Source organism: Telopea speciosissima, chromosome 8 (assembly GCF_018873765.1).
Source record: "Telopea speciosissima isolate NSW1024214 ecotype Mountain lineage chromosome 8, Tspe_v1, whole genome shotgun sequence".
NCBI classification, from domain to species: domain Eukaryota; kingdom Viridiplantae; phylum Streptophyta; class Magnoliopsida; order Proteales; family Proteaceae; genus Telopea; species Telopea speciosissima.
This window is the reverse complement of record NC_057923.1, coordinates 42,613,583-42,639,821: the sequence shown is the minus strand read 5'-3', so window position 1 is coordinate 42,639,821 and position 26,239 is coordinate 42,613,583. Positions and strand designations below refer to the sequence as shown.

The 26,239-nt window shown below is 39.6% G+C and overlaps 1 protein-coding gene across 7 annotated transcripts in view; it reads left to right on the top strand.

Moving 5' to 3' along the window:
* Positions 1 to 1,092: 1,092 nt before the first annotated feature.
* LOC122671680 (PX domain-containing protein EREL1-like) overlaps positions 1,093 to 26,239 on the top strand; it is a 45,754-nt gene continuing 20,607 nt past the window's right edge. Inside the window, exons 1-6 of one of the 7 annotated variants that reach the window (XM_043869046.1) lie at positions 1,093 to 1,802; positions 3,875 to 3,985; positions 4,839 to 4,929; positions 5,119 to 5,205; positions 24,115 to 24,223; positions 24,423 to 25,228. In XM_043869046.1, the coding sequence (XP_043724981.1) occupies positions 1,747 to 1,802; positions 3,875 to 3,985; positions 4,839 to 4,929; positions 5,119 to 5,205; positions 24,115 to 24,223; positions 24,423 to 25,228 (1,260 nt within the window). In that variant the 5' untranslated portion in view covers positions 1,093 to 1,746. Of the gene's footprint in view, positions 1,803 to 3,874; positions 3,986 to 4,823; positions 4,930 to 5,118; positions 5,206 to 24,103; positions 24,224 to 24,422; positions 25,229 to 26,239 lie in introns of those variants that run through there. The other 6 variants (XM_043869044.1, XM_043869045.1, XM_043869048.1 and 3 more) reach the window with 6 other exon arrangements.

The following is a 26,239-nucleotide window of genomic DNA, read 5'->3' as shown; positions in this document are numbered from 1 at the left end:
GAATGTCGAGCTAAACTAGACAGTAGGAATGCTCTGCTCAACATTGAGTGGGGATGGCCCGATGTCAATGGAAGGTGGGGTGGATGTCAACTCGGGGTCTCTGAGTGTCGATCTGGATTCTAGTGTCGACAAAAAGGGATTGGGCTACTTCGGCTAGTTTCTATGCTGGGCCAGGCTGGTTCCAAGGGGTTTGGGTCAGGATTAGCCTTTCTAGGGGGTCTTGGAGGGCTTGGAGGCTCTGATTTTGGCTCTGACGAGGGGATCGACAATCAGTAAACGAATTCAGGCAGCGCACATTAATGCTACATCCATAGATATAACGGCTCTACGCTTTGGAGGGTGCTCATCATCGTCACGAAAAATCTCCGAGGAAGAAGACAAAATGAGATGTCTACAAAAAGTTTCTAGGGTCTTTTTGGATGTATTTTTAAGTTTTAAAATATGTCTAAGGGAACTAAGGTCGCAAGGCATGAAGCCAAATCAAATCCCGAGCTGGGATTGACAAATCCCTAAAATGTTGCCAAAACGACATAGAGAGGGAAAAAAAAACAATGTCGTTTGTCATATGTAGGTGGCGCTTTCTCATGCAATTGGTGTCGTTTGTGGTCATTTTGAATTTGGTCTGAAACAACATCATGGGAAGGGTTTTAGTCAGGGTTTAACCCTATTCCGACTATGATCTTGGTCTTAGGGGTTGGTTTGGGTCTGTCTAAACATGTCAAAACTATTAACTATTATTTTGAAAAATCATTTTATCAAATTTTAACTACCTATACTATCACGGGAACTAAGAACACTGCCCAAGACAAGGGGAAACAGTATCAAGTATAACTAGGGAATCACTTCGATCACATTTTAAAAAGATCTTGAACTCAGCATTGTCCGGACCACTCCCAAAGTTTAGGGTGACAAAATGGGGTGCTCTACAAACCCATAGATCAGTACAGGGCTAATTAGAGTGTCTACAGGGGCATCAACATAAATGTGAAGAGGTAATTTCGTGCGCTCCACGCAAGAGCCACGGGATGAAGCAACGTTCTTTTTCCTATAAATATATAAACGGGGTAAATACATACAAGGCCAGTCAAACATGAACCCCAAGCATGGAGAAGTAGGGCCAGGCCCCGACCCAGCTATTGCCACTCTAGGCTGAAATCTGATCTTGATGAGCGCAAAAAGTGTCATGTCATGGAACCATGGAAGCACCTCGCCTCGTCAATGGCGTAAGACCGATGGCAAGGAATGAAAACAGGTAGGTGAGATTCCCTTGTCTCGTTAAAAAGCTGCTTTCAGAATTCCAACGCGAGAGAGAGATACGTATTATTGGAAACTGTGTTCAGAGTCGAACCAGGAGTGGACAACTCAAACAAGCAAGACAAGACGAACGCAGGTGGTGGGTTGATCGGACACTCCGGCTTCTTCTAGCCACGTCTCCCATTCTCTCTTCTTTGTAATTTTGTTTCTCAGTTTGCAACACACGCGCCCTTCTCCTCACCTTCACAGTCGATGACCCCTCTTTCCCGCATGTTTCAGTCTAAGTACTGCCAGCCAGAGAATGATATTGTACGGTCGCCATTCGCTTCTTCCTTTGCTTTTAATCTTCTTCATCTGTGTTTCGCCAATCAAATCGACTGAACCCTAGCTCTAAATTTTGTCTTGAATTGAGGGGAGCAGAGAGGAATTTGAGGAAGAGACCAACCACCGACAGAGTGATGCTGGGCCGGAGTCCTCCTAAGCACCGCCACGATGGTAACTCGCCTCTGCCGTTGGGGATGGATTGGAGCCCCCCGCCTAAGAAATGGGTGAGCTTTCCGATTTTGATCTTGGTTTTTGGATTGTTCTGTTCGTTGAATAATTGAGGTGATTGTTTATTACTTTATTGGGCGTGTTGGATTTATGAATTGATGATTTTGCTTGGTTGGTTTGATTAGTTGACAACTTGGCATTGATATTTACGATGAATTCCATTAGTGGTTTTTAATTTTTAATTGGATGGTCTTGATTAGCTTAGGGTCTATAGGGGCATTATTTGGGTGTTCGAGTTCATAAACCTCTTACTTCTTTTGTAGCTAAATTTTTTCTAGTTAGTCTCTGCAGATCCATTGACCTGCTTAAAATTTATTTTTTCATGGTTTCACCGGATTCAGAATGTGTCTGAGATATAGGGCTTAGTCCTAATTATTTTTGTCTCGTTGAAAACCTATTATCAGTTTTACGGGGAACTGTTCCTTGCGAAAAAGTTGGACTTAAACATGTGATAACTACTAAATTATAAAGGATTGAATTCTGGATGGAAAAGCCTAGCTGTGCAGCCATTTAAGTGGTCTTCTTCATCGGGCATATTTTGGTTGAGGTATTTTTGGGGTTGGGTTGGGGGGGAGTATTAGCTTTGATAAAGTTCGGACATCCTGTGGCATGCTATGTCCAATCTGTGAGCGAGGCTCATTTGAAATTGATCTACGCCATTAAAATCATGGAGCAGTTATGTGCTTTCCACAGAAAATTTCCCAGCAACTGAATATGTCCAAATGACAAGCTAAAAGGCCATTAAATATTGGATGTTTTTTAATGAACTTGATCCTTAATTTTCATAGGTTGCATTTTATTTTGAGACTACTTCATGTAACTAGTTAATTTTGGTAATCCTATGTTGGGCTATCATTTTATTGTCTTCTTTACCTCTGACTTGCATTACCCATTTGTTCATAACACCTACTACACAAGGATAAAAACTCTACCTCGGTTGCCATCTTTAAGCTAAGCATGAGGAAAGAAAAGAGCATATCTCACGAATACATTTAACTTCTGAAACTATCATGGAGGTCTTGAAATATAAACAAAGGAAAAATCTAATGGAAAAGTGCATCTTTGAATTTTTGTCCATGATTCCCATAAGAAATTTTGTCCTTTTTTTGTGGGGGTGGGGCCGTGGAGTGAGGGGTGAGGGGAGGGAGGCCACGGAAACTTCAATAGAGCACTGAAGCTTTTGTCAAAATATATTAGGATCTTTTACTTGAGGTAAACTTCTGTGGAAACCAAAAAGCAGTCACATTTTACAGTCTTCTCAATGATCAGAGCAGAGGTTCCTGTCAATTGCAAACCAAACAAAGGGAAAAATAGGGAAAAGCCTACCTTTTGGGGTGGGGGACCTCCTAAACAAATTGGATAGAAGATTCTGCTTAATAGATTCAAGCTGGTTTACAATGTGGGCTCTTATCCACCTGTTGCCTAAATATCCTCGTACCTTCTATATTACTTTCCCATGTAATTGGAATTCCTACCTAGTTTAATATCTGACTATATATATTCATATATCAGTTATCCTTCTCAGATCCTAATTAAATCATACATTTGGGATTCAAAATATATTCTAGATGTTTGTTCTGAAAAGATTTATTTAGGATCTTCCACTTGATTACAAGTTATGTATGTATGCATAGTAAGCTAGAGTAAACCATGAAGATAGTACATGCTTTCCTGCTGAATATGGTTTGATTGGAAATTAAAGTAAAAATGTGCAGAGATCTTTATAGATGTGCTTGAAATATTGTGGTTCCGTAGTTAAGTATCTAGGTATTAAGTTGGGGTGTGAATGAAGAGGTGAAATTTGGCTCCATCCTGAATTCGAACCATGATTTAGATATTGGTGTAGTTGATCAGATAGGTGGTTATAATTAGTATTTATGTATTATTATATTCTGATATCTGTATGTATTATGTATTGTTCATATTTTTTTATGGCAAAAGAAATTATTTATGATTTACATTTTCTTTAAGATTTAAAATTATTTTTTGTAATGAAAAGCAATCAGATAATTATCAAATTATGTTTGAGGCAATTACAATTCTTCGTATTCTTCCTACTTTTTTATAGGATGGACGAGACACTGTTTGGCCACATGACCCTCATACAGGATGGAGTTACTGCATCACAATTCCCTCATGGATCCTCCTACCCAAGTCTAGAGATTCCGATCCTGTGGTGGTGAGAATTATCATCTTCTCCCCAACTTAAATGAGTTTTTGGCCTTTAGCCATGGAAAGTAACTTACTTTATATTGTTACTAATTTTGGCACATCAACATAAGAAATGTATTTGGAATTTTAAATTAAGCTTTTGTATGTGATCCTTTATAGTGTTTATGTTGCTTTTGGGGAGTTAAATCGATCTTATCTTGTTCCCCATATTCCTATAATCGTATGTGAGAAAATGATGAATTCCGCTTTGCCAGCCATGATGTTATAATAACATTCAAAGCTTTATGCAAGTCTGTTCAATTAATGGAAAGGTATTGGGAGGCACACACACATACATGTTCTGGTACCTGTCTGTACTGCTTTTGATTTTAACCTCTCTTGTTTTCTCACTCTCTTTCTTTGTTCAAAGCTCATGTGCAGAGTGCAGACACGGTTGTCTTATCATTGTTGTTATGACTGCATTGGTTTATTGACACATAGCTTCATTTTTTTAAATGGAAACAAATGCTAGTTTCTTTTTTATTTTAATAAATCTTTTTTCTCCATTTTTTTTAAAATTTTTGGTCCTTTTCAATCTTGAATTTTATTAAACTTGAAAAATTGCATTGATATTGCTGAAATTTGCTTCACAATCAAAATGATCATCCTGGTCAGAAGGACCATAAATTAAGACATGGAATTCCTGACTTAATCAAGTAGTAACATTGTTTCTGTGATAGATGCAAGAGTTATCATCTTGCCTACATGGTTTATCCAATTTGTACATTTGTTTTATGTGTATAAATTTCAAACAATATTTTTAATTTCCTTCCTGCTTGAGGCATTTTCTGTTTTGACTTCCCTAGGTTACAGTTTTACAGGGTTCAAGTTGGTATACAATCACCAGAAGGGATTACTACTACCCAAGCAATATTGCGTAGATTCAATGATTTCCTAAAGCTATTTACTGGAGTAAGTCTAATAATTTTCTTTGAGATTTTAGTGTAAAGATATCTCCTTTTTTGTGATCCCTTATAGCAAAATTGGCTTCATTGTGGGCATTTGGTTTGGCCCTGGCTTGTTCAGGAAAATATTGTTTTTACTTTTATTTATATTCAAGTATTTTCAGGGTTTTTTACACGAATGGCTTTCTTTTTGTAGCTTAAAAAGGAGTTCCCCAAGAAAAATCTTCCCTCAGCTCCTCCAAAGGGTCTTCTGAGACTAAAAAGCCGGACACTTTTGGAAGAGGTAGGAAACTTGTGTTTGTATTTCTTATTTGCTATGCTTATGATTTATAAGTCTTTGAGATGATATGCTCAATGGGTGTCATTTCTAGAACTGAAAAACAATTCCTGCTTCAGGTCATTCTTCTACCATCTAAAACTAGTTCTACCCATAGTTCGAAAACGCGTCTTGTTTTGGTGAAAAACTCGAATTTCGCCCTGAAACATTTTATTTTTTTCTATGAGTTTTGCTTGGCCATTTTGGGGTGCAAAAGGCCGAAATTACTGAAATAACCGAAATTTTGACGAAACAATGCCATTTTTTTTAGACCGAAATGAACAAGATTTTGAAACGAAATTTCCGAAATTTAAGAAACATTGTCTGTTTTGGGTTTCGACGTTTCATATGAATTTTCATCTCGGGGGCGGGAGGTTCAAAATTACCGAAATATTTGAAATTTCACCTCGTCGAGGTTTTGAACTATGGTTCTACCCTGCCTTCACTTGATAATTAATATTTGCATTAAGCGGAAGCAAGCATAAGTTAATGATATTGGGCAACCAAAGAAAAGAGCATTTCACAATGAAGTGTAGGTTTTTGATAATTTTGTTCTAACATGGACAGTTAGGGTGTGTAAGGCAATGATAAAAAAAAAAAAAATCTGGTGTTTTTGTGCTTTGTTGGAATATATTTGGAATAGAACATGCATGTGACGTCTGGTCTATTTTTTTGCTATTTTGGAATGACCAAAAAACGTAAACAAAATTGTGCAACAAAAAAGACCCAACTTATACGAATCTCGACTATCGACCGCCATCACCATCACCACCACCCCACCACCTCTACCACTCCCACCACCACCACTGTCGCCGCCACCTTCACCACCGTCACCACCACCACCACTGCCACCACTACCACAGAACAGAAGATATACTTCTGTTAATATGCATTCCATACGTGTTTCTATTCTTTTCTAGTGGCATAAATACTTTTTTTCTACTTTACCATACAACATTTGTTGGTACAGGAGTATTCCAAGTTAACAGAAACACAAAAAACTATTTCCGACTCAGAAATACTAATTTGAAACAGAAACGTCGCCATACACAGTCTTAAGCTCCGTTTGGTTGCAAGGAAAATAAAAGAAAGGGAAGTGATATCAAATCAATGCTAAAGTGGAAGTTTTTGTAATTATTACCTCACTCAATGGTGTAACTAACTCTTAAACATACCAAATTTGGTATAAAATTTCACTCTACTTTGCAATCAAATTCCTTTGGTTTGAAAAGTAAAATAAATTTTACATTAAAAAGTACGTTTCCAAATATGGTAAGAGTTTAGGTAGGTTTCACAATCATGATCACAAAAACTTTCCTTTTTCTTTTCAAAAGTGATTTCACTTCCCTTCACTTCCCTTTACATGCGACCAACTGGAGCCTTATTGTTTCAGAAAATTCATGACCTTGGGACTTAGGGAAAACGGAGATTTCACTTGGGCTATTTTGGGTTCCTTGGGGTTATGCATTCAGGTTTGGGATTGATAGCATCATCGTAGGTTGATTAGGTCTGGTTGGGAATTGTGCTTTTGGAAATCTTGCAGGTTTGGCTGAATAGGGTACAGGTAGTGGGAATCAGCGTAACTCCGGAAGTGAAAATGTCATGAAATTTGAACTGAGATCAAGAACTAGGATTTGTGACTAAAAATACAGATTCATAAATAGAGACAGAAGTCAGTGCAAGAACCAGAGATAACAAAAGAAAATCAACGAACTTACCCATTGAAGCTTTACTTCTCTCTTCTTCACTAGATCCAGCAAATCTTTGAGAATGGCTTTAATGGAGTGTCAACACTAAGTATATGTAGTCTCTTCGGAGACATCCGATAAAACACCAAGTATATGTATGTTGGGTCCAATTGTATAGCATGAGTAATGTAAGGCTGGATCACAAAGGACCAGAATCTTCTTGAATAAAGTTGAATGCTGATTGGATCTTCAAAATACTAGGCAATAATTGAAGAACTTGTAGCAGATCACACACTGAAATAGAAACAAAGAAGAAAATAGAAAATAGAAAAGAAGGATTGGATTGGATTGGATCGAGTATCCCACTCTCTCCTGGGTCTCTCACCGTATTTTGGTCTCTCACTAATGGCATCTCACAATACTCTCTCACAGAGCAAAGCACAAAGCTATGCTTTTTTTTTTTTTCACAATCTCATTAACCAAATTCGTGTATAAGACTGTAGCCCCTTATAAACTTACATAGAAGACTCAAACACTAAAATGGAAAGGCCTAACTCAATCCTTAACTAATAAGGTATCCTAAATTGACTGGGAAAGTGAAATAATAAAGAAAACAGGTTCAAATAGGACTCTAACTAAACTGATTAAGTAAATCCCGTTTTCCTATTTTCTACCCATATTTTAGGCTTATTAAATTGGCCAATTACAAAATAAACACTGAGAATCAAAGGCCCAATACATACATAACCTATACCAAATAATGTCTTGTGTACACCTGCACAAATAAAGCCAGAAGTTATATACTTATCAAAGAAAAGCCAGAAGTTAAACAGGAAGTCACTATATTTTTAGCCATCTCAATTATAAAGTTTTATCCTCATACAATTTTCTGATGGTTGGACAAGAACGCGCCTGCTGGATTTTGATTTGGCAAATAATGAAAATTCAAGGGACTCCTGTTAATGCTCTAATACTAATTAAAACCCTTTACCAAAAAAAAAACACATACTAATTAAAACTGAAAAGTAACTTGAAAACAAATTTATTAAGCTTGAGATTTTAAACTAATAACAAGTGGGAACTATGGGAGGTTTCTAATAGGTATATGGACTACCATCCAATTCTGAACCAAGAACCTAAGAGATATTAGATTGGAACATGCTCTAATGTAGCTCTAAATAGGAGGCACTCCTATTAGAGGCCAGGTGAACAATGATTCTGAAATTGATCAGCCGATTGGGACAAAGTAGGCTGATTTGACTCAAAATTAGGGTTAGGTAAGAGGAATGAGTGAATGTGATATATGATAATGATGGGCAGGTTTAAAGGAAGCTAATGGTATAGGATTTGAATAGGTTTAAACAAAAAATTAAAATTCTGAAATTCTAGGGTTAGAGTTTCGGGTTTTGGGATTTAGAACTTAGGTTGAAATTAGGGTTTTAATGGGAGTTTAGGGCTAGGGTTAGGATCAAATTTTCCAAGTAGGGAGGGGAAGGTTCGATCCAAGTATGAGAGGTTTTTGATGGTTGGAAGTACTGATTCTAGAATTTTAGGGTTTTTGGGGTTTAATGGAGTTGGGGGATTTTAGGGTTTGAGAGACAAATAAGGCAGCAGCTTGGGGTCGAGTATAGGTAGTGGTATGAAGGGGCTGTGGTCTGAATCTGATTGAATTCTGATAATGGATGAAGGTTTAATGTAACTTAGATGATCTAGGGTTTAAAGGGATTGATGGGATAATGGAGGCTAGGGTTGGAGGAGGAGAAGAAGAATGGAATGAATGAAATTAATTAAATTACTTGTTGAAGGTGATCTTCAATGGAGGCAGTAGCTATGTGATAGGAGGATAAAACCACCTCCCAGCTGAAGGAAGTCCTCCTAGCCGTCACGGCGTAAGGAGTCAACCGGATTCCACCAGTCCCTTTCCACCTTGATGTCCACAAGGATGCACACACTCACAAAGGAGCAATGGAGCAGCAGCAATGACAGCCAACACACGAAATTTTATCAAATAATCTGTCGGGGAGCCTCCCACAATTTCTAATTTTATAATAGAGGCTAATGCCAAATCCTAGTACAATCTAATCACTCCTCCCTCACAAATCGTGGAAGGGTGTGGTTATAATCTAAAGCTATTAACTTAAAGCAGTAAAATCTCCTAACTACCCCTATTAACTTAAGTTAAAAAACACTTAGCTAAATAACTTAAATTGATCCAATTGAACCAATTGGATGCAACCAATTTTAAATCAGTTCAATTTAAATAGCAGAAAATAAACTATGTATAGAATAGAAATACTAGAATGTAAACCTAAACTATGGCTCCCTAATTAAGCCTTAATGTCAGGACTACTTCTTCTTCTTCTTCTTCTTCCTACTTGATGCTGCATCATGCTCATTATAATCAACACTCTCTTAGGACTGCTAGATGGCCCACTGATGCAGTTAAGATTGTACAATGGGCCTGTAAAGACTTTATTTTGGCCCATGGATGGGTTTCATGGGCCTTGAGCTTCTTATTTTGGATTTATTGATATATTGTGCCTCTTCAATTATCCTGTATTTAGGGTTTAGTTCTATATACGGGATTAAGTATATATTGTATGGGTCCCATGTGTTGTTAAATCAGTTAGTTTAGTCTAGAAAGAGTCCTTTTTTCGTTAAATATTTTGTCTTGTTAGTAGTTTATGTTATTTAGAGTCTTCTTGATGTAGATTTATCACCAAAATGGGCTTCTTTGCTTAGGAATAAGTCTAGGTTGGGTTATATACATGTTGGGCCTTTGATCCCATGGGTTTTCTATGTAATATGCCACTTTTATGGGCCTAAAATATGGGTAATTTGGTTGTATATGAGATTAGCTGTTTTAGTTCCATACTTAATTTTATTTTGGTGTTTTTGTTCTTAAATTGAACCGGTTCAACCAATGATTCAATTTAAGTGATTTTTAGGAGTTTTCTCTGTTACAATATCAAAACCTTGTAACCAGATTAGAGAGAGAGAGAAGAGAAAGAGAAAGAAGAAGAAAAGAAGAGAAGAAGAGAAGAAGAGAAGAAGAGGGCAACTTATGGAGGGCTGATTCGTGATGCTATGGGTCTCCCCATTATTGCTTTTGCAGGTGTGGGTGTAGATAGATCAGTCCTTTCTATGGAGTTGTACGCTATTTTCCGGGGTATGACTTTATGTATTGAAAAAGGTTTCTATGGCATGTCCATTCGGTCAGATTCCAAATTGGCTGTGGACTTGCTAAATGGAAAGATTAAAGGTCCTTGGGCATTACAGTGGTTGAAGAGCAAAATCCACCATTTGAGTGCCTCTCTTTCTTCAGTGGAATATAAGCATGTGTGGAGGGAGGTGAATCAACCAGCAAATTACATTGCCTCCTTACCTACGGGGTGATGTGGAGACTATTCTCCAACAGGTTGACTTCCCGGAGGAACTTTGTAAATTGGTTAAGGGGATGCTGATTTCTGTATCTAATATCGGTTGTAACTTCCTTGTTTTTGGCACTTTGGTTGATACGGGGCCTGTCCTGTTTTAGTTAGGGGCCTCCCATTTCCCTCTTTAAGCATATTTTAAAGAGGTTCTAGGTGGCTTCCTTTTTTTTTTTGTATATTTATTTTTTCCTTTTTTTTTTTTTTTAATATAATTTACTTATCTAAAAAAAAAGAAGAGAAGAAGAAACAGATCTGTCCAAAGAGGAGAGGACAGCCTGTGGCAAGAATAGAATACCTTGCCGTAGGACTGCTCCCTCATATATATATTAATGAATCATGAAATAAACAAGATACAAAAGACAATAATACCCCTGTACCCCATGACTATACATTAAGGCTGGACAATAGATCCAAAAATTGTAGAAAGACAAAAATACCCTTAAATTCAACCCTCCCCCTCAAGCTGGAGCATATATATCACCCATGCTCAACTTGTTACAACGCTGACGAAAATTAGAAGCAAACAAGGACTTAGTGAACACATCAACGAGCTGATATGATGAAGAATCAAAGGGAATCTCGATCAATTTCTTCAATACTGCACTTCGAACAAAGTGACAATCCACTTCAATATGCTTGGTCCTCTCGTGAAAGACAGTGTTACTAGCTATGTAGACGGCTGCTTGGTTGTCACAATACATCTTAATAGGTGTTGGCACCATAGTTCGAAATCTCGTCTCGTCTCACCATTTCGAGCTGGTCGGGATTTCCGAAATATCCAAAATATTCCAAAATTTTGCCGAAATATGGTATTTTTTCTGCTATATTTCGGCATTTCATCTCGATGGGGTTTTGGTTATATTAAGGCCTGATACTTCATGTACACCCTTAGTTAAGCTAAATAAACACATTTAAACCTTCATATTGCAAAAAAAATGAACTCAAAGTGGTGTTTTGGGTTTGCACCCTTGATTGACAGTATACGGTCGGACCTTGATGTATAAATAGTATACGGTTTTAGTACTAAAAGACATAATAAGAAATTTAAAAAAAGTAATGAAACAAAAATAAAGTCAAATGTAGCCTTTAGTTTAAACTTAAATAAAGTCATAAGTGCATAAGTTTATAAGTCATAACTCATAAACTCCATAATAGTCAATAGTTCAATACTCAATACACAAAGTATTTCTACGAAATTTACCGAAATATACTACTCAATACACAAGTATTTCTACGAAATATACCGAAATTTCTATGAAATTTGAACTTTTTTCATTTCGGAAGCCCATCTCGTCTCGGTAGTATCGAAATTACCGAAATTTTGGCGATAGATCGCGAAATTTTGAACCATGGTTGGCACAGGAAAACCCATCTCAAGAAGTAAAGACCAAATCCACATCAATTCAGCAGTGGTATGAGCCATGGCTCTGTACTCTGTCTCAGCGTTGGTCCTGGCAATTGTGGTTTGTTTCTTGCTATGCCATGTAACCAGGTTACCTCCAACAAAGGTACAATACCCCGTAGTAGAGCGATGGTCACTAGCCGAACCTGCTTAATTTGCATCAGAGTATGCCACCAACTCCATATGCCTATTGGGACGATAAACAAGTCCTTTATCAGGAGCACTCTTCAAGTATTAAAGGATCCGAATAGCAACATCCCAATGAGCCTTACAAGAGGACTGCATGAATTGACTAAGAACACTAACAACAAAGGATATGTCCGGTATTGTGACAATCAGATATATCAACTTCCCAACCAAACTTCTGTAAGAATGCACATCTTTGAGAAGTTCACCATCATTAACCTCAAACTTTTGACGAGGGTACATAGGAATATCTACTGGCTTTGATGCAAGCATGTCAGTGTCAGACGAAAGATCCAAAACATATTTCCTTTGAGATAGACTGATTCCCTTTTACTTCTAATAACTTCAATCCCACTAATGGAGTTGACCTATATCTCTGGTTTGAAAATGCTGTTGGAAATACCTTTTCACCTCAGCTGTACCATTCTCATCATTACAAGAGAATAATATCATCTACGTAAACAACAAAGACAACTAACTTCTGTCCTTTCAACAAACAAACACTAAATGATCTGAAAAACACTGAGAGAAGCCATATTTGGTCACAGTTGCATTAAACTTCTTGAACCAGGCCCGAGGGACTGTTTCAGCCTATAAATTACCTTACGCAACCTACATATACGTTCAACATTCTCCCCTTGATCAACATACCTGGAGGTTGCTCCATGTAAACCTCCTCAACCAAGGAGATAGGAAGACGTATGAAATTCAATTGGGCAATCAGAGAAAAGATCTCAAAGTAATCAACTCCATAGGTCTGGGTATTACCCTTTTGGCAACCAGACAGGCTTTCAGCCGCTCAACAGAACCATCAGAGTGGTACTTAATAGTGTAAACCCACCTATACTTCACTGGGTCCTTATTAGGAGGTAAATCCACCAAACTCCAAGTATTATAGGTCAAAAGAGCATCCATTTCCACATCCATGGCACGTTTCCACTTAGGAATAGTAAGAGCCTCAGTATGACTCCGAGGAATAGTATAAGAGGACAAGGATAGAGCAAAACGATGATACAAAGATGGAAGATGGGACAAAGAGACAAATTTGTCAATAGAGTATACAACTAATGATTTTTTAGTGCAAGAGCGTATACCTTTACAAAGTGCAACAGGTATCAATAACAACAGGTAAGTCAACAAGAACAAGAGGACTAGGATCCGCACCAGAGGTGTTACAACCATGCCCAAACCAGTACTAATTTGAACTTGTGTGTAGGTGTGGAGGCTGAGTATGCTGGTGAACTCCGATCAATGGGTAAACCTGTGGAAGAGAGGTTCCTTGATATAGATCGAGGAAGATTCGTTGATGGTTGGAGAATATGTGACCTCCCTCCGGATACAAGTGAAAGAAGTGAAGCACATCATAGAAAATACCCAAAACCTCCTTTTTTAGATGATTGAAGGTACATTTCCCAAACTATCATGCACATACCTTCCTAGCATTTATATATGACGCCAACACCATACCTAGGCCCCCGTACAAGTTCCCTTACGGTTGGCCCTGGACAACAACACTTAGACCTTCAAAATTGCTGTCTAAGTTGTTGCGGCCAATCAAGTGGTCGGGCAAGCATCATCAACAGCCCCATCGACTGCAGGTGCTAAATAATGCATTTTGTATGCTGTGGGCCCCACTAGGCCTTGGGGTATATCCCAATCCCTCATGGCATTGCAATATAGGTATGTCCACCATTCCAGCTATACCATTTGTGTTACACCCGTGCCCAAAATACACCCTAATTTCTCGGGCCAAATTGAATTTTTACTGACGAGTGTCACGACGCTGCCAACGGTCAACACCTGTGACCTTGGACCGTAACAGTCAAAGGGAAAGCTCGAACACAAGGATGGGATTCACACCTTAATGGGCGATTGGACCACACAATGGGTAAGCTTTTAACCCTAGATGTTAGGTATACATACCCTCCTCAAAGTCCTTGAAGTGCGAACCAAAGCCCGACAACCTTTATTTCTGTTTTCAGCCAATTCAGCTAGAACGGATTCACGAACGGATCCACTGTTGGTGAATCCGTTCGATAATCCTTTCGTGCTGTTTTATGTCTTTTGTGTGTTTTCTTGCGTGGGATCCACGTAACCGGGTTTCAGACACCGTGGCTACGTCCCCAGACATGGTGGACCCCACCCCTACTTCTGTCCTTTCCTCACATTGTTGAACCATGTTAATGGACCCACAAAGCTTAACGAGTTAAAATGTGTTTTATGACTTAAAGGCCATAGCCCACAAGGCCCGCTTGATCTTTAAATGAACCAAGACCCAAACCATGTTTAAATTAAAATTTAAAGCATTTTGGACATTTGGGAACCTTAGCCAAACAGGCCCTAAGGCCCAACTTGAGTTAAAATAGATCTTGGGGTTTAAGGACTTAGGCAAACGGACCCTAAAGTCCATTTTAATCATAAAAGGAGGGAGCTCTTAAGCCCTTCCTCATTTCTCCAAAAGCCAAATCGTGAGGAGGGGAAAGAAGAAGAAGAAGAAGAAGAAGAAGAAGAGAGGGGGAAGGGGAAAACAACTCCCTCACCCATACACTCTCTCTCCCCTCTTGCTGTCTGGACAAGGAAAGAAGAAAAGGAAGGAAAGAAGGAAGAAGGAGAAGAAGAAAAGGGAAGGAGGAGAAGGAAAGAGTAAAGAGGGCTCACCTAGCCTTGTTCTTGCTTCCTCCAATGGTGGTAAGTAATCTTTCCAATTTTCCCTCTCCATTTCTTTATTTGGTAGTTTAGGGTTTTGGTTTTTGGGGTTGAGAATTGCTTGGGTTCCACTTGGGACTTAATGCTCTTGTGTTGGGGCATGGTCTTAGTCCCTTTGGGTGCCATTGCACACCCTTAATCCTCCCAATGATGTACCATACAACCCAAGCCATGAAAACCTAGGGTTTTCACCCAAAAAAACCCAAGTTTGGGTTGAGTAATTGGGTATGGACCATAGATGCCTTGATTCATTGTGCCATTAGGGTTATTAGGACCCTAATGAACTTTAGGAACCATCCCTACAAGACCTTGAAGCCATTAATGGCCTTGGGAATCAAATTGGAGGAGTTTTGGGTTGAAAAGCCGTGTTCTGCTGCGAACGGACTAACAAACGGAACCACCATCGTGCCTCCGTTCGTAGTTCCTTTCCCTACTTTCAGAGCATTATAACCCAACGGACTAAGGAACGGACTCACCCTATTGTCTCCGTCCGTTAATCCGTTCCTCTCGGGTTTTTGGTCATTGAGAACGGAACCACGAATGGATTCACATAGGTGCCTCCGTCCGTACTGACAGCTTGACCGCTGCTCAGTATTTTGGCCATAACTTTGTCTATACATATAGTATCGACACGATTCAAGTTGCGTTGTAAACTAGACTCAAAGGGCTATAATTTTTATGAAGGAACCTTAGACCCAATCCGAATGTAAGACCCTATAAAGTGGGCCCAAACACTGAGGTTATGTTTTGACAGCAGCAACTCTAGAACATAATTTTAATCCGTTGACCTAGCCCTCGTCGTGGCTGTTTGTGTTGGGCTTGCCAAATTTTAATGGGGGTTAATTACCACCTAAAGTGCCCCCTTAAGTACACTAATTAAGTGACTTCTTGTGGTGTCAAGGTCTACCCTTGATGCCCTTAAACCCCCCTTCTCCTTATTGGTTTGAGTTGGGAATCTTGGAAATTTGACATTGACCTAGGGTTCTACTTGGGACCCAAGGTTTGAGCCTAGCTATGTAATAAGCGTCACAAAAAGGGTTCTACCTCCTACCTACAACCCTTGAAAGGCCTTTATTACAACCCCCCTTGCTGTCCTAAGGGACTTATGACCTCAACCAAGAAACTGAAAACCCTAAGGTGAGACCAATCCATGGAATCTCCCAAGACCAATGAATGCTATGTGACATTATGCCCTTAGGAAGGTTTAGGACACCCTCCCCTAGCCCTTGAGGTTGTTGGACCTCAAGGAAGAAGGCTGGGAATCAGACTGACTTAAGGATTTCATGTTCAGGCCCAGGCAGAACCACAAACGGAACCACCTTGATTGCTTCCATCCGTAGTTCTGAACCCTTCGGTATTTCTCAGGGTATCGATCGGATGCACGAACAGATCCATTGAGTAGGTTCCGTCCGTGCCTGAACGGAACTAGGAACGGAACCAGGTTGGTGCTTCCATCCATGCGTTTGTTCATGTTGTATTTTGCCAAGCTCAACATTAATGCTTGGGGCTCCTTTTGGGACCCGTCCTCACCTTCTAACACTATGTTTCAAGTATCCCTACGTTACCTAACTTGTGAGGGAGAGCGTGTATCAAGGCAATCCATACCAAACACATCGAACGATATTCGAACTATTGGTGAGTGGGTTTGGGTGATTGTTTGGGTTTGTATATATACATATATGACATTTATCTTAGTTGCACCATCTACGAAGCATATTGCACCTTGCATCTTATAGCTGTTACTTGTGAAATTGTTGATGACTACGTGATGTGATCTTGAAGATAATTATGTATGTTGGGTTCGGTGTCGGGTTATACCGGCATCGGGGCCCTATGATATAAATTGCTATTTTCTTGTTATATTGGCCTGTATGCATTGTGTCGTGCTGGTATCTGGGTGTTAGATGGAATGGGACGTTGATACACCCGGAATACCTCTCGAGACGATAGGAAATTGCATATATTATATCTGTGGTTAGGATTCAGTTCCTTATGCTACGACCCTTACTAACAGGGGTTTAGGTGTTGGGTAACCAGAGCACCTGCCATCTGTGGAGAGTTAAATAGGCTAGGTCAAGGATAGTAATGGTTATCGGGGTCTGCCTCTGGGTGGTGATGACTACGGCCGGCGCAGGCTCTATGGTAATAATTGAGGTTGCATTGTGGTGAACATGGAAGGATCCACAGTGTTTTCCCGAGTTATTGTAGTAGCATATACCTTGACTTAGTTTGTGTATTAGGTGCAAAAATATATTAACATTTACATGCATCATGGACTATGTGTAAATTGTTTGTATGTGCATTCCCCATACCCTCACTGGCTCACTGGAGCTTACCCCCGTTGGGCAACCCTTTTTAGTTGTATACAGGTAATGTTTCGATCGTGTTCCTCCTTTTGATGTGAACCGAGTGGAGCCGATGACTTAGAACCCAGATGATGGTGTACACTCATGGATTGTGCCATTGGAGCTCAATTTGTATCTTTTGTTATTTTGTTTATCATTTGCATTGTATAAACCTGGCATCACTACTATTGTTTTAGCTTTCAGTTAAACTTTTGGGATAGAATGTAACGTATTTAATTATCTATCACTTAGACTTCGAACACTTATGTTATTGTATACGCTTCCGCTACAATTGATCCTTTGGAAAAGGTAATATTCCCTTGCTTCCGCACTCTGATATTATTATGCTGATTCTATTAGTTGTGACTGTGATTCGGGACATTGCATTTGTGATCCTGGCGGTGATGTGGGATGACGCGTGTCATCCCAGTCATACCCTTTTATTGTACTTTATCACTTGTCGGGATGGGGGTGTGACACTTTGTGTGCTTTGTTATGGGTCCCCTTGCCCAACCTTGGGGTTTAATGTGATTTAAAGTAGGGGTTTAGGGTTGCCAGCCAAACAAGCCCTAAGGGCCACTTAAGTTATAAAACCACATGAGCTCCCATTGGCTCATTTCATTTCCCTCCAACCAAAATGTGGGAGAGGGAAAAGAAGAGAAAAGGAGAAAGAAGAAGGCTAGGGTTACCTCCTACAGTCCTACCTTGAGTCCAAGCTCCAAACAAGGTAAGCCCTTCATGCCTAGTGTAATTCCTTCCATTTCCTCTCACTTGTAACTTAGGGTTTTGAGTTTTACTTATTAATATTTGGGGATTTAAGACCTAGGGTCGATGTCATGACCTTCCCCAAACATCCCCCTTATTACGTATGCTATTATGCATCTTCCCCATTCCCAAACCCTATGTTTTTCGCCAACCGTGGGTGAGAATAACCTCAAACCTATGTGTACATGCTCTACCCGAGATCTCCTCATGCTCCCATGCATTTGGGGGTTATCTTTAGTGTAATTAAGGTCTCCCTATGGCAGTGTACATGCTGTCCATCGTCCCATTAACCCCATTTGGGATTTGAGACCTAAACTAGGGTTTCTATGTATGGAAACAAGTTGAGACCATTCCCCATGAATTGGGGTGAACCCTTGACATTTCCATGATCAAAATCATGTATTTGTTCTGTACACAAGCCCTCTTGAAGGCCCCATCAACTAAGACCCAAGATTGACCATGGGCTGATGAAGCACAGCTTCGGATGCTTGACGGTTGGTCGGGCGGTCGGTCAGACACCATCAACCGCCCCATCGACCTGAGGCCCTAAGGCGGCTCCTTTAATGTTTGAGCTCGATCGAGCGGATGATCAGAATCCATCAACCTCCCAATCGACCTGTGAGTGCAACTTTGCTGTGCTTCTCAATATAATTGTGGGATCTTAGACCAATTTGCTAAACCCTAATTAAACTATATTCCGCATGCCAAATAGGTTAAGGACAAAGTCCCGGTGAGGCCGTATTGGAGATGTACATTCGAGTGCATCAAATCACCTACGTGCCGAAGGTGAGTGGGTTTGATCCTCGACTTAATTTATGAGTGTTTGGTCTTGTATTACGAATGAGCATTCATGCATACTCATCGAAGCATTTATGTTTGAATGTGATTGGTATATTTATCTTTCCATAACCCTCACTATGCTTGATAGCCTTGGTTAGTTATATTAATTAGGTTTGATTGTAATTATGTTATATGATTGTTAGATGATTAGGTCTTTCTTGATTCATGTGTATTGAGGTGAATGAGATGAGATTGTGATTATGGGATCTGAGTACCGAAGGGGATACTGGACTCGGGATCGCCATCCGTTTATTTTGTTGTACTCATGCATATAGAGTAGGTGTTGGAAACGGGGTGCGGAGTGGCCGGGGTTACATTGTTTGATCGCCGTATTAGTTGCTGTATTTTTATTGGATTATAACTGTTGCACTACTATGATGGTTGTACTAGGATGGGAAACGGAGTGCAGTTTAACCGAAGGGAAAGCCGGTAATGTATCGCCGTACTATTTAGTATATGGGTGTGTATGTTAGAGGAGACAGGTGGATAGTGTGGCCGAATGGAAATCCGGTATTATGGCCCCGGCCTTTGGTATATGCATACGCATGCACCTTCAGTCATTTAGATGCATATGGTTAGGTTAATACCTTCCCCAGTGCTACACCCTTTGCCAACAGGGGGTAAGGTGTTGAATAACCGATGGTTATGTCCGACGTACTGGAATACCATTCTCGAACTCAGAAAATGCTATGGGAGAGCTCCGGTACTGAGGGAGAGCTAGGGTTATATCGGGGGTTTGCGGACAATCTCATGGCGAGTCCGGTACTGTAGGCTTCTAACCGCAACTTGGGTTACCATCGTTGGGCTCCGCCGTTATCGGGACTAGGGATGCTACTTAGGGTGTTGCAGTAGAACTTCACCTAGACTTAGGCATTGTTGATTGGTGGATATTAATAAAATGAAACCATGCATACATGTGATTGCATTCATATACATATGCGTGTGCTTCCTTGTTCTAACCGCTCATTAGGCTTTGTGAAGTTCATACCACGTGGTTCCCCCCTTTTAGATGGTGATGCAGGTGTATAGCAGCCGGAGAGCTCAGATCCCCCTTACCCTTATCTTAATGGTAGTGATGTTTGGAGTGCTCGTGTGGAGGAGGAGCATGGTCCGGGTTGTACGTGCGAGGATTGTGCCTACGGGGCATGATTGATCGAGGGCGAGGCCCTATTCTTTTAATACATTGGTATTTATATGTAATCTTTTGCCATTGACGTATATATACATTTTTTTGAGGGATTACTGTATATGTCTTGGTTTACACTTGGGTGTAACTCTGGAGATAAGCAACACACAGTTATTTATAATTTATAACAGTAGATTCCCTTCTTGTTGATTCTATATTTATTATGTCTTTCGCTGCTCTGATTTGATATTAATTTGATTATTGGATTGTGAGAGTTAGCCACTGCATCTGCGATCCTGGTTGGTGTAGGGATGTAGGTGTCCCATCCGTCACACTTCCCGATGTTTGGGAGTGGGGTGTGACAAGAGGTGGACGATGGTACATGTAGTGATGGAGATGGAGCAGTGACATTTGTACTAGGCTGCCCCAATGTCTTCTTGCGTCGATAAACTTGCAATGGTGGTATAGGGTTAGGAACAATGGAAGGAATGGGTGGAGGTTCAGGATCAGCCCACATGCCCCCAGACAAGATGGGCGGAGTATAAAAATAGGTGGTGCGCTCAAAGATGGTCACCTCAGTACTGACAAACTGTTTCTGGGTAATTGGATCATAACACCGGTACCCTTTCTGAGTACAAGAGTAACCTAGAAAAACACACTTAGTAAACCGAGGTTCCAACTTACCACCCGGGGGATGAAGATTGTGAACAAAATAAACACAACCAAAAACCCGAGGAGGTAAGTGGAAAGGTGTCAAACCAGGAAACAAAACTGAAAAAGGAGATTTATCGGCAAGCATAGAGGATGGCATACAATTAATCAAGAAACAAGCAGTGAGGATTGCATCACACCTAACATGCTTAGGAACTTGCATATGAAACATAATTGCACAAGCTACCTCAAGTAAATGTCTATTTTTCTGTTCTGCTACTCCATTTTTTTGTGGAGTATAGGAACAACTAGTTTAATGAATCAACCCATGAGTAGCACAAAAAGAAGAGATCTCATTTTGATCAAATTTCAAAGCATTATCAGGATGAAAAATTTTGATAAGCACACCAAATTGAGTCTTTATTTCATTATAAAAATTTTGAATTACAGATAAAAACTCTGAACGGTCCTTCAAGAGGTACAACCAAGTAAGACGAGAGTGGCCGTGTACAAAAGTAACAAATACCGAAAACCATGTCTATTACTTGCCCGACAAGGACCCTGAATATCTGAATGAACTAAAGAAAATAAAGACTGACTACCGGCCACGGGTCGAGAGGGAAAAGAAGCACAGTGATGCTTTCCCAACTCGCAGCCCTCACACTCTAACCTGTCTAAAGACTTAAACTGGTGATACAAAATTTTGAGCCTAGACAAGGACAAATGTCCTAACCGACAATGCCATTGGAAATGAGAAACTCCACTAACAGTGGTAGCAGTAGCAAAAGCAGAAGGGCCAACATAGTAGAGGTAGTACATTCCATCTTTCTCACACTTTCCACCAATTGTCTACCTCGTGTGAAGATCTTGAACATCACAATGAGAAGAAAAAAAAGGTTACTGAGCAATTAAGAGCTTTAGTTAACTGACTAACAAAAAGAAGACTTAATGGTAATTTAGGAACATGCAACACGAAGGAGAGAGAGATGTCAGGACTAAGAGAAACTGTACCAGGACCAGTAATTGGTGTACAAGTACCATTCGCAAGAATTACAGGTGGTGAATGTGAACTAGAAGAAAATGAATTAAAAAAAGATGACTTACTAGTCATATGGACGTAAGCCTCTGAATCAATAATTTAGGGTGTAGAAGTGGTTGTAAAGAAAGCAGGTGTACCTGCATGAGCTTAAGTAGCAACGGAAGTGGAAACCCCCAAGGATGTAGAAGTAGATGTCTCAAGACTCTGTATTCGGCACATCAATTGATGAACCTCATCATGAAGGATGGAGGAAATATCTCCTGAAGAGGGACCAGATTTAGTGTCACTTGAGGTTACAACATCAGAACCATCATTAGGAGCTGTATGATTGGCCATGTGTTGGGCCCATTCTGGCTTTTCATCATTGGCCCAGCAAGTTTCAACAGTATGATTAGGTTTCCCACAATAAGAGCACTGTCTATTAGCATGATCGATATGCAGCCCACAAGAACTACGACCACCCCCTGAGCCAAGGTCTTGACCAGCACTGAATGCAGAATTTTCTCTTGTGTTGGAATCAAACTTGGAAGGGGAAGCAATGCCCTGAAGTCTGGAATAGGTGTCATTGAGAGTAGGAACTGATTCACCGGCAAGGAAGTGACCCTTTATGGCCTTTAGATTAGAATTCAGACCAGCAAGAAATTTTGACACAAAATACTCATTCCGTTGAGCTTTAAGCTTCTTAATGTCTATTGTAAGTGGCTGAAACACATTCAACTCTTCAACCATACCTTTGAAAGTACTGTAGTATTCCTGTAGAGACTTGTTAGATTGTTGAAACTGGAACAACTTCTCATACAAGTCATAGATTCGAGTCATACTCTTCTCGTGTGAATATGTCTCTTTCAAATCATCCCACACTCCCTTTACAGTTTGCAGTAGTGTGAAACATTACATTGGTAGCAATATCGGGCTCCATACTATTCCATAACCAAATAAGAATAATCGAATTGTCCTTGACCCATTCATTATAATATTTAGAATCAGATGCAGGAGGACTTGAAGTAATATAACGGAGCTTGATAGAAGTAATCTGGACATTAACATTGTCCGTAGTATTCTTGTTCTCAGCCATGTCAAAAAAATGGCAACTCCAAAAAATCGATAGCTAATAGTGTGATGACAAATCCAAAAAATCGATTTGGATTAAAAGGGGCAATAGGAGCAGTCCAAACACACCAAAAAAGTAGGCTGGAAGACAAAACCAGCAATAGGAAAGGCTTCACCACTATAAAGGAATGCCAGAAAACCAACCAAGAAGAAATTGACTTGTCAGGGTTTTGATGAAGTAGCCAAAAACGATGAGATAAAATTGCAGAGCCAAGAAGACCAGAGTAGAGTCAGCAACAATCAGCAACAAGGAGCCATGAATCCATCAGCTTCATAAAAATTACCAAAACCAGCAGCCAAAGGAGAGATCGACTTTATCAGGGTTTTGCTAGAAATCGATCCATCAAGGTTAGAGCAGAGTTCGATGTAGGTTGCAGTCAGCAGCAGTATCTTCGAGTAATACCAGGTACAATACAGTCCTTATATGAATGAAGGAGTGATTAATTCATAAGAGATACAGCATTAAGTGGCTGCACACCACAGGTTGAGAATCGAACAAGAGAAACCAGCAGAGAATGATTGGAAAATTCTCAAATCTGATTACAAATGTGCTCTGATACCATGTTACAATATCAAAACCTTGTAGCCAGATTAGAGAGAGAGAGAGAAGAGAAAAGAAAGAGAGAAGAAGAAGAAGAAACAGGTCTGTCCAAAGAGGAGAGGACAGCCTGTGGCAAGAATAGAATACCTTACCGCAGGACTGCTCCCTCATATATATATTAATGAATCATGAAATAAACAAGGTACAAAAGACAATACTACCCCTGTACCCCATAACTCTACATAAGGCTGGACAATAGAACCGAAAATCTTAGAAAGGCAAAATACCCTTAAATTGAACATATTACTGTTCTACAGTCAAGCTATCTAATCTCAAGGTTTATTCATCATCAACTAGTAAGTTCAAATCCCCAAACCCTTGGAACTGCAAGATGGAAGGGAATGCTTTTTCAAAGATGAGAAACTTGAGGAGTACTTATGATTTATTACCCCCATCCCTATGCTAATATATCTGGGTTCCCATTTTTCTCTTGGTTTCCTCATATGGTTTAGTTCCCATTGTTCTCTTGGTTCCCTCATATGATTTTTTGTTTATTGTGTGTCACCACCTGCCCACCTATCCTACACACACACACACACACACACATATATATATATATATATATATATATATATATAACTCTATGATGGTAGGTGCTTGGTCAGTCTTATCCATTCTTCTGGAATTAAGAAACTCAGCTCCAATGGGTTTGATGATTTACATCGCTCATAGAGATCCAATTGGTTTACTTGGGATTGAGAGATCTAAATTTTGTTCTGAGAGGGCTTGCATGGGGTATTCTCCGATTCTGGTCATTTGTTTTGACAGAGTCATAAAGTACTTATCTGATATTAAATTCCAATCTAGTTGAAACTTTATTTTGTTATTCATTTTCCCTTAAAATACTGTACATATGTACATGGTGAAGTACTTTCTTACATTAAGGGAACGTGAACAAACCTAACTTACCCTGAAATTGGAAACCAGCTATCTACTGACTATATGATTGATTAATATTCTCAACATGGTTAGTTTTGTCACAGCGAAGGTGTTCATTGGAGGAGTGGATGGGAAAGCTTCTGTCTGACATTGATATATCTAGAAGTGTTCCAGTGGCATCCTTTCTTGAGCTAGAAGCGGCTGCTAGGTCTTGTAGGTGGCTCCTTTTTATTCCCCACCTAGGATTTTAGATGTGTTTTTTAATGCATTAACTTGCATTATCTTATGTTTTCAAACTTTAGAGGCTTCTCAGTTGACAAAATTTAGAATGGCTTGGAAAGTTTTTTATAATATAGCATTTTTTCCTGTATAAATGTTTTAATATTTGGTCAAATATTATTTTTCTTTTCAGCATTTTATGATGCAAATCAGCAGAGTGTAGAAGCAAATGCGTCTGGGAACACCATGATTTCTTCACTCCAAGCTCAACCCAGTTCAGGTGTTCCGTTTCTCGCTGGTAGTTCATCAATTGCATCAGATTATGGTAGTGATAATGCTTATGAGACATCTGAGATTGGAACACCAAGGCAAGGAAGGGATAATAGCTCTGAAATTGGTCCTGAAGATCTACCATTGGATCAAGAAGTGGCCAATTCTGTCAGAGAATTAGTAAATTTTGGCATACCTGGTGATAATGGTCTTTCTGCGGTTGATTCCATTCTACAGCAGCCAGAAGGATTTCCTAGGCACAAAATTCATACCAGAAGAGAAAAAAGTGTTAAGAATCGGGATACATTTAATGGAGATGCTTCAAAGGGTGTATTTCTTTCCAGAGAAGGAATGGAGCTCTTATCTGAACCGTACCATGGTAAAGTAGCCAGTCATACTCGGAAGCTCTCAGCTGAGAGTGTTGGAAGTGACATAAGTTCTGTAAGAGGTAGCGAAATATCAAATTCTGGTGCTGCTACTTCATATGGTGATGGATCCCTTGACTTTCCTGGAGGTGCTGAAGATCGAACTTCTTCTGAAATTCTTGGAACCACAGATCGACAGTATCCAGACGATGTACAGATAGTTCTTCCATTGAATCAGCGCAATAAAATGAATAGAGTCCTTATGACCATGCAGCAGAGACTAGCTACAGTAAAAACAGACATGGAGGATCTTATTGCAAGACTAAATCAAGAAATGGCTGTGAAAGATTACCTTACAACAAAGGTGAATGCCAGAACATCCCATGCATTCTGTGGCATTATTTATATTTTTAACTTGTTTGGACCATGAGTTTTAGTCAAGTCTTCCCGTTTCATCTGGTGTTATATTTCTCTAATTATTTTCTGTGGTTGATATTGAGTTTTTTCAATATTCTTCTTTGTTTTATTTTTTCCATTTTCCCTTTATTTTGGGATTTTGTATGTGTGTTTTTTTTTGTGTGTGTGGGGGGAGGGGAGTTTCGAGTTATACTAATGAAAATGATAAAAAGCTTACCTTTTGAACTGTCTCTAGAATCACACTTTGGGAGTATCTGAAAGTGTTCCTCACTTTCTTTTAGATCTCTCTTCATAGTATTCCAATTTTTTTTTTTATTTCACTTTTCAGCTATACATGTTGATTTGTGAAGGGTTAAGTAGGCACTTTATGATGTTTTTGTTTCCCCAGGATACCGACGTTTTAAGTGCGTGCTCCTGTCCTATCACTATTTGCCAAGCATATGGATCTAGGATGTTGTTAGCATTATTATGGAGTTTTTTTTTTTTGAAGAATTGATTGTAATGCTTGAATTATTTAATTGATAGGTAAGCCCCTCTATTTATAATAGAGGGGAAATTACAATAGAAAGGGGAACTCCTAATGCATAGGTGGGGCCCCATCAGTTGATAGCCTATGATGTTTAGACAAAAGCCTGAATGTATTTTACTAAAAAGAGTATCTCAGTGCACGAGACTCCCACTACTGCAGGGTCTGGGAGGGGCAAATGTACGCAGCCTTACCCCCTGATTCGCAGGAGAGGCTGTTTCCAAGTTTTGAACCTGCAACCAACAGGTTGCAATAGCACAACTTAACCACTGTATTTTTACTATATGTACTTTTTCTTTGGTGGGGGGACTTTGCAGAGTTTGATGTTGAAAACTAGGGGTATTTTAGTCTTATATTTTGGGTTTTTGGGGTTTTCTGTTATTTTACATCAGTTCTGTCCTTAGTTTGTAAGGTTGTAATAAGGGGTTAGGG